This window comes from Aplysia californica, unplaced genomic scaffold (assembly GCF_000002075.1).
Source record: "Aplysia californica isolate F4 #8 unplaced genomic scaffold, AplCal3.0 scaffold00157, whole genome shotgun sequence".
Classification (NCBI taxonomy): domain Eukaryota; kingdom Metazoa; phylum Mollusca; class Gastropoda; order Aplysiida; family Aplysiidae; genus Aplysia; species Aplysia californica.
Window position 1 is genome coordinate 1,084,997 of NW_004797427.1, and position 9,674 is coordinate 1,094,670.

The 9,674-nt window shown below is 41.2% G+C and overlaps 1 protein-coding gene across 1 annotated transcript in view; it reads left to right on the plus strand.

Moving 5' to 3' along the window:
- Positions 1-9,674, plus strand: part of LOC106011654 (GATA zinc finger domain-containing protein 16-like) — a 17,187-nt gene that overhangs the window by 3,273 nt on the left and 4,240 nt on the right. The window contains exons 4-9 of the mRNA XM_013082053.2: positions 124-193; positions 904-1,055; positions 2,808-2,912; positions 5,501-6,519; positions 8,059-8,139; positions 9,168-9,337. Coding sequence (XP_012937507.2) covers positions 124-193; positions 904-1,055; positions 2,808-2,912; positions 5,501-6,519; positions 8,059-8,139; positions 9,168-9,337 — 1,597 coding nt within the window. The remainder of the gene's footprint in view (positions 1-123; positions 194-903; positions 1,056-2,807; positions 2,913-5,500; positions 6,520-8,058; positions 8,140-9,167; positions 9,338-9,674) is intronic.

The following is a 9,674-nucleotide window of genomic DNA, read 5'->3' on the forward strand; positions in this document are numbered from 1 at the left end:
GAGAGAGAGAGAGAGAGAGAGAGAGAGTGAGTGTGTGAGTGTGTGTGTGTTTGTGTGTAAGTGCGTTAGTGTGTGTTCATTTCCTGTTATCCATTTTTTAAATGTCTTCCTGTTTTTCAACAGCGGGGATTCCAGTCCTTTATACATTCTTCCCTCAGGGATTTTACTCAGCTGTCAAAATATGTGCCCACAGGCAAAATGTATACGATTTTATCATATTATTACAGTGCTATGCTTGTTGACTCACACTGTTTAATCGTGCGCTAATGTTTATGTCAATGGAAACTTGCTGATGACTTGTATTTTTTTTTCTTATGCAAATGCACTCACACTTGGCAGAGTTTCTTAAATTATCATGACGGCAATGACGGGTTATGGATACTTGACATAAACGCATAAGGCTAACATTACAACTGGATTTCTATCCACTAGTTTGTGCTTGAACATGGCAAGTAGGTGCTGGCTCACTCAACAATAAATAGTTAGAATCGGCGCAAAACAAACAAACTTGCTGCTTTTGTTTTTCCCATCGCCTCATTGTTGTCATTTTTTGGATTTGAAGAAAAGGACGACAGTTTAGTAGAGACAACATTTCATCTGCTGCTTCTCCCGCCGCCGTCTCGTTGCAATAGTCGATTAACCGATTCTGTGCTGATAAGACTACCCTACCCCCTCCCCAGCATCGCTCACCCTTCCCTTCGTCCACCTCATCCCTTTCTGCTCTAACATTTGCTCGCATTACTTGTCGCTTTCTGCTCACCTTCGTGTCCGCTCTCTAAGCGTCACCGAAAAAAGCTTCCTCGCTTGCCTAACGTTTGCTTCGAGCTCTCACTCACACACTGCCAAAAGTAACTTGGACATGGGACTACTGAAACATCTTAGTTGTGAACGTGTTATTGTTAGCACGACCCCCTTTTTTCTTTGCCTATTTCTCTTGGAACGACTGTTACCCTCTGAAGAAGGAGCCCGTGAAAGCTCCCGTTGCCATCGTTAAAGGTGTCAGGAACAACGAGCAGGACGCTGGAAAACCTGCTAAGATCGTGCAGAGCGTTGAGGTAACTACAGACACTTCAGTTCACACAGTAAAGCTAACATGTCAGATATACTCGCCGTCACCGAGATAAAACTAGATTTCTCAAACTTACCCATTTGAACATTCATAGTCTGGAGAAATAATCCGAGGGCGTCTTTCACTTCCCGACTCAAGCTTACTCTGGTGCGAGTAATGTGTACAAATTACAGAAACATTAGCATTTCTACCAAAATGAAATGTAGTTTGATTATATTTTTCAGTTTCCTCTTTGCACTCATTTTTTTGACAAACAGTCTCGACATACCTTTAGTGATCATTTTTTTGGAAGCTGCACTTGCGGTATCATGAGTTCGATTTCCTGCTGGAGAAAATCTATTTTATCGAGTATCTCCGTATATCCGCTGCCGGTGTTGACGCTGACACGCAGGTTCCAAGTACCCTGCCGCAGTACTAATTTACATTGTCTCGATAGGGGTATAAAACATCTACAAACTAATTTATCAGTCATTGTACTAGTTTTTCCCAATAAGGAACCCTTTTCAACATAATATAAAGGTCCTGTCAACTCCACATGAATCCCTATAGATGGTTCAGAAAGAAGACATCATTCTTGTCTTTAAAAAAAAGATCTCTTTTGACGCCATAAATATCGACACTTATGTAAAGAGACATTTCTTTACGACAGACATAATTATGTGAACAACCCCAAAGTCCTTGTTGATGCAATAAATAAATATAATTATGCTAAGATCCTCAAGATCTTACTTGACCCCGAAAATAATCATAATGGTAAAATCTCCGTAAAGAAATTTCGTCTGGAAACTTTTCCAAAGCTGTCTGGAATAGGTCGAACCGGTGTCTGTGGTCTAATGGCCTACCCTTTCTCACTGCTGCCCCCAGACTAACTGAGCTTGATTCTCACTTAAAAGAAATATGTGTTATCATACTTCGACCGTCTGCTGGTACTTTGTATCTTACTCAGTCGGCGTTAGCCAACCTCCCAAAATGAATTATATTGTTGGATGTGTTGTAAGACATTTGCAATTAATCACAGATTGAACAGACAGTTGAAAAATTTAAAAAAAAAGATTCCCAACCCACAGTGGTAGCAGAGGTTGGACTGTAGAGGTTGGACTGTAGAGGTTGGACTGTAGAGGTTGGACTGTAGAGTTTGTCTGTCTGTCTGTCTGTCTGTCTGTCTGTCTGTCTGTCTGTCCGTCTGTCTGTCTGTCTGTCTGTCTGTCTGTCTGTCTGTCTGTCTGTCTGTCTGTCTCTTTCCGTCTTGACCCATGTGTTATAAGCCGTGACTCTACTTCAGTTTCGTTGTTTTGCCTTCTTGTTTCATCGACAGTCGCATTATCGCTATAATTTCTCCTCTGTTGGAGTTTACAATTATCAAATCCCGGTACCATTTCATAGTATGTCATTATGTCACGTCTCTCATTTTTGAACCAGACAGACCATTGTTTTTAACCAGAAAGCATACCTTCCCCAAGACCAACAACTACAAAGAAAAACAACAAACAATAACAACAATAACAACAACAACAAACAAACAAACAAACAAGCAAAACAGAAACGTAACGAGAAAATGTTGCTCTCAAGACGTGACCGAAAGGCTTCCTCGCTTGGTTAACGTTTGCTTAGCACTCTCACGCACACACTGCTAACAGTAACTTGGACATCGGACTACTGAAACATCTTGGATGGAAACTCTCGATTGTTAGCACGACCCCCTTTTTTCTTTGCCTATTTCTCTTGGAACGACTGTTAGCCTCTGAAGAAGGAGCCCGTGAAAGCTCCCGTTGTCAACGTTAAAGGTGTCAGGAACAACGAGCAGGACGCTGGAAAACCTGCTAAGATCGTGCAGAGCGTTGAGGTAACTACAGACACTTCAGTCCACACACACACTTATGCTAACACGCCAGATATGCGTTTCGTCACCGAGATAAAGCAAGATTTCTTAATTCCCACCCAATCGAATCATTATATTTGTTTAAAGTCTGGAGAAGTAATCCGAGAGCGTCATTCACATCAAGACGAAGCTTACCTTGACGCGCGCGAAGAATACTTAACAACGGAAATGAAAACGTTTGTCTAAGTTTTTCATTTCCTCACAGTACTCATCCCTTATGATAAATAACCGCTTCAAGTATAATTTTAGTTTTCATTGTTTTGTAAATTACACGTGTGGTGTAATAGTTGAGCTCTTGCTGAATATGTGTGTTCGTTTCTCTGCTGGGCAAGGTCTATTTTATCGAGTATGTCCCGTATATCCGCTGCCTGTATTTACACTGACACACTAATTCGAAATACCCTGCCACAATACTCGTCTAAATTATGTTGATAGGAGTGCCGAATATCTGCAAATTAATCTATCAGTTATTATACCAGTGTGTCCTGAAATGAACCTTATTCAACATAATAAAAGATATACAGAACCTGTCAAACCCACACAAGCTTCTTTGTGGCCTGTTTCAGGAAGAAGACATCGTCCTTGCATTATCCAAAAGATCTCATTTGTTGTTATAGATAGTCGTTTGCTGAGTTTCCAAGTTTTTTTGTTGATGATAGACTTAACAATGTGAAGACTCCAAGGTTCTTGTTGACCCTATAGATAGGTATACGTATCAAAAGACCCCACAAGAACTCTGCTGACGCTATAGAGAGTCAAATGCCAAAATGCCACAGCCCTACTGGAATATCCTCCAGAAACCTCTTTCGAAGCAGCTTAGTAAAGGTTGGACCGGTGTCTGTGGACTAATGAGCTCTTCACCACTCAACGCAAATCTAGTGTGTTCCATCCTAACCTGGAGGAGGCTCTTTTATCAAGTATATTCGTCCTAATGCTGGGACGCTGTATCCTTCAAAGTCGGCGTTAGTTCTGTCCGTCACTGTCGAAGTAACCAACCTCCGAAATGATTTATATTAAGTTGGATTTGGTATCAGACATTTGCAATCAATCACAGATGGAGCAGATCGTAGAAAAAAAACAACCGATTCTCAACCTGTGGTAGTAATATTATAGGGTGGAAAGTACAGCTTGATTGTCTGTCTGTCTGTCTGTTTTTAATCTACCCCATGCATTATAGCACCTGCTCTACTTAAGTTTCGTTGTGTTGTAGTTATTTTTACTATCGACAATCTGGTCATCTTTGTTGGAGTTTACAACCATTAGATCCCGTCACAAACTAATAATTATGTCAAAATGTCCCGTCTCTCATTTCTACCCCAAACATACCTAATTGCTGACAGTGGTAGTAACATTTAATTGGTTTAAATCAGTATGGATACTATCTCCCCCTCTAACCCCCCTCCCCTAAAAAAGACAAAAACAGAAACCAAACAAGCAAAACAAAAAAAAACCTAGAAAACAAAAAAGACCAACAAAATCGAACAAAACAATCCCAAACAAACAAACAAACAAACAAATAAACAAACGAACAAACACACACACACAATTGCGAGGTTGCCCTGATAAAGTCCTCTCCTTCCCCTCTGTCCTGGTCTCACCATTACCATATTGTGTTTTCTTATGTAATGTATCATCCTGTTTCGTCTCGTTACCACACCCTCAACTCTACTAAACCCGAACACAAACCTATAATCACGGAAACAAAGTGAAAAGCGAACGTGAAATTAGCCTATTCATACAATCATATCATTTATACTCATACCTGTGCCTTTCCCAGAATTTGAGAACAAAGTGTGTTTATTGTGAGACCAAGATATTTATATTAAATTGTGTGTTGATACATAATATTATGTTTGTTATATATCCAGCTTCCTACCGTTACCACACACTTAACTCTACTCAACCCAAACGCAAAAGAAAACAAGAAAACGAAGAGAAAAGCGAACTTGAAAAAGTAAACACACAATTGTATGTGCCCTAAACCGTTCCCTTCCCGAAATCGGAGTGCAAAAAAGTATTTGCTTTGTCGAGAGAAAAGCATTTCTTCTTCTTCTTCTTCTTCTTCTTCTTCTTCTTCTTCTTCTTCTTCTTCTTCTTCTTCTTCTTCTTCTTCTTCTTCTTCTTCTTCTTCTTCTTCTTCTTCTTCTTCTTTGATCATGGTGATCATGATGATGATGATGATGATGATGATGATGATGATGATGATGATGATGATGATGATGATGATGATGATGATGATGATGATGAGATGATATTAGTTTCACTAACAGTTGCTCCTGAGGAAGCCTGTCTGGCGAAACGTCGAGGCGATCCAATAAAACACATTTTAAACGTTTTATATCTATATTTTCTGTCTGTAAATCAAGCAAGACTCACCCCCCTTCTCTGCTTTTTAAATAATGATGATGATGATGATGATGATGATGATGATGATGATGATGATGATGATGATGATGATGATGATGATGATGATGATGACGGTGGTGGTGGTGATTACTATATCATTATAAGTATTATCCTTGGTCTTAATATGTATCGGTTTCCTTTTTCAGACAGCTCCCAAGTACACACTGAGAAACAATGGCGGGGGCAAAGGCTACCAACAGCAATACGAGAACGGGGGGCGTGGCAGTGGCGGACAGAAACAGCAGATTGGAAGCAACGATTATGAGGGGAATAAGTGGTTTGGCGACAACGACTACGATTATGGGCAGTCGGGGAATAACAACGGGAAGAGCAGCCACGATAACAATCAGAGGCAGGGATCCGATTCCAACCAGCGATACGGAAACAGCAACAACAACAACTACGGCTCCAAGAAGCAGTCAGGAAATAATTACGGCTCTAAACAGCAACAGCAACAACAGCAGGAGCAGTATGGAAATAACGATTACGGCTATAAACAACAAAATGGCGGAAGTGGTGACTATGGTAACAAACAACAAAGCGGTGGAAATGGTGACTATGGCTACAAGCAACAAAATGGCGGAAATGTCGACTATGGAAGCAATAATAAACAGAACGGAAATGGTGACTATGGCTTCAAGCAACAAAATGGCGGAAATGCTGACTATGGTAACAAACAGCAAAGCGGTGGAAATGGTGACTATGGAAACAAACAACAAAGCGGAAATAGTGACTATGGCTTCAAACAACAAAGTGGTGGAAACGGTGACTATGGCAACAACAAACAGTACGGAAATAGCGACTATGGTAGCAATAAACAAAATGGGAATAGTGACTATGGTAACAAACAACAACAACAACAACAACAGCAACAGCATGGCAATGGCAATGGTGACTATGGCTCCAAACAACAGCAACAACAACAATATGGTAATAACGACTACGGTTCCAAGCAACAAGGTGGCAACAACGATTACGGATCTAAGCAGCAATATGGAGGCTCTGATTATGAATCCAAGCAAAACTATGGCAACAATGATTACGACGGCAGTCAGCGATACGGAAGTGTCGACTACGACGCTAAGCAAGGAAATAACGGCAATTTTGATTACGAATCCAAACAACAAGGAAATGGAAACTATGGTCAGAAACAGGGAAATCAAGGGTAAGTGTGTGTGTGAATGTGTGTATGTGTGTGTGTGTGTGTGTGTGTGTGTGTATGTGTGAGGAGGGTGTATGTGTGTGAGGGGCGAGGGGTGTAGATGGGAAGGTTTGTAGGTAGGTGGATGGATTTGAGTGAGGGTAGTGAGGTTGGGGTTCGGGATGGAGTGGGGGGAGGGAGGTCGAAATCCGTAGGAATTCTCAAGGTATTTTGGTAAAGTGGGGCTGGGGGAAGGGGGGGGGGGCAGAAGCAGGGTAATAAGCAGTAAATGTAAGGACATTTGTTGATGAGTATTTCAGAGAAGTAGAGGTGGGGTGCTGTTGTTTGGTATTTTGATGTTGTTGGTGATGTATGGTACTTATTCTTTACTACTTCTGATTTTAAAGTTCCACGACCCATTGACATAATTTGTGAGGCAGCGTGGTGAATTCAGGCGCTCGTAAAAAAATGAAAGTAAAGAAACTAGCATTTTTTCCGTAGGTTAGGGAATTTATACATGTATCGAAATGTTTTCTTTTGGGTTCAACACCTTCATGCCCATGAAAGACCACATTTATGCTTGGATTTTTACTGATAAACGTTGATAAAAAGGCATAAAAGATACAATTTTCCCGTTTCCTCGAACTCTCAAGCTGGGGAAATAACTAAACGTTGGCGGTCATTTCTCTGTAATTTTACTTCAGAAACCAGGCGACCCTTACCTTCTTCAATCGCCAATATCTTGACTTGTATCCAAAATTAAATTGCTTTTTTTCATAAAAAGCAAGGCATATGGACAGGATTTAAGAAGATATCAATAACTCCATATGCCCCAAAACTGACGACCGCCTGATCTCACCGCGTCGTGACACATTTATATAATGTATGAGGCGGTCGGCTAAGAATCCCCTTTTCATGCCCAACCCGGGATGAGTGGGATAGAACGATACAGCAGACAGACTGAAGGTTGTTAGCCTAGTTGGTTACGTATAAGACGTCCCGGGTTCGAATCATCAATGGACACATTTTGGGCTTGTTTTGTTTGTTTAGTTTTCAAGACTTGCCACCATGTGAGCTCGGTCAGGTTGGGGATCGACTTTGAATTCGAATTCCTCTTGCCTCTTCAATAATCATACAGTATAGAAAGGGGGTTGCCGCAACAACTACCACCAACAACAGAACCACTACCAGCATTACCACCAGCACCACCACTATTTCCACCACCACCACCACTTCCACCAACAACTACTACTACAATAACAATAACAACACCATGCAATACCAGCACTACCACCAGCACCACTGCCACCATCACCAGCACGACTACCACCACAACCACCACCAATAAAAACGATAAAGCACCATGCCATACCATCACCACGACCAGCAACCCCCCCCCCCTCGCCAAAAACAAAAACAACAGCAACGGCAACAACAACACCATCAACTCCACCAACAACAACAAGAGCCGCAGAAGCAGAAAGCAGCAGCAGCAACAACAACAACAACAACAACAACAACAACAACGGAATGCCCTATTGAATTTTGCAATCTTCTCCCCAGAAACAAATATGGCGGCGAGGAAAGCTATGACAAAGATCAGACCGGAGACTCTGCCCCAGAACCGGACCAGACAGACTGCTAGTGAGTTGGAGATTTCCATTTGCCAGTTTAACAATAAGTCTTAATTAATCGCAGATCTACCAGAAAGATGCCAAACCCGCAGTAGATGCAGTGGTTGAAAAGTAGACCATGTCTGTTCACATGATATTGTACCCTGAATCAGGCCCTGTCTGTAGTTGCCACATGTCGTTTTTGCTGTCGATAGTCCCATCTTCTGTTATCTCCTCAGATAAAATGTCTCGCCTGTGCCTTTACTAAACACAGAATTAAATACATCATTTAGAAGGCAATATTGATCTTTGTGTAGTGTTTGTAACATCACGCATGAATATCTAGATTTAGTTTTAATTTTAGTAGAGGTTTTACAGAGCTCGCAACTGCATAAGGTCATATGAGCACCAAGGGGTGGATGTCAACAGAGAAGTCCTTACATGGAATCAGGCTTACTCTGCTCACCTCTCTAGCTTCAACAGCACTACGTCTGCTTCGACTATTAAGGCACCCCGGAAATAGCGTGTCAGAAGAGTGTGACAAACAAACAAATGAAGTAGAGGAAAATGACGATAGTAAGGACTAGGAAAGAAAAAGCAACAGTTCCCTGTTGCAGTTCAGGCACAGTTATGTGCATGGCATTGGTGACTCAACCCATTTACAATTCTACTGTGCATAAGAACATGTAAATGCCCCCCCCCCCAACCCACCGTCTTTGAGAATGGCCTAAAGACACTTCAGTCAGTAGCACCGCCCCAGGGGGTAAATCTACATTAATAGTTGCTGTAGATATTTTACACCCCCATCGATACGACCTTATAATTTTGGAGGCGGACTCTTTCAGCCCATACAAATTGTAACAGCCAGCAAATTGTAAAACATAAATTATATATATCTTAAACATGCTTGTAAAGACAAAATAAAACAACTGAAAATAAAACAAAAAATAGTGGGCATTGTCTCTCTTATGACAATAATATGTACAAACACACACACAACAGAGTAATCAATATACTTTTGCTTTCCCAATTTTTCAACCATTCTTTTGCTACCTCAAGCCTCCACAGACCAGCCTATGACATCACCCACTTCGAGAGATGGACAGACGGCAAGTGGGAAGAGGAAGACTGCAACTATCCCTTCTACACAGGTCTGGTGTGGAACCAGGAATCTTGCCGCTGTGAGTGGGGACCCAACAGGACCATCGCCACACCCATGTTGGAGAGTAGTGAGTTGACGAAACATTACTTTTCCTTCTCAATATTTGTTGTTTTGTAGAGGGTGGTGCTGTGGTACTCTTTTCTTGTCGTTGTTGTTGGTGGTGATTGTGTTACGGTTGCTGTTGTTTTTGTTTATGATGCTGTTGATGTTTTTATTGTGATTTTTTAAATGCTATTCTTGTCGTTGAAATGGTTGCTATTGTTCTTGATCATGGTACTGTTGTTGTTGTGGTTGTTGTTGCTGTCGTCGTTATTGTTTCTGTTGTTGTTGTTGTTGTTGTTGTTGTTGTTGTTCTTCTTCTTCTTCTTCTTCTTCTTCTTCTTCTTCTTCTTCTTCTTCTTCTT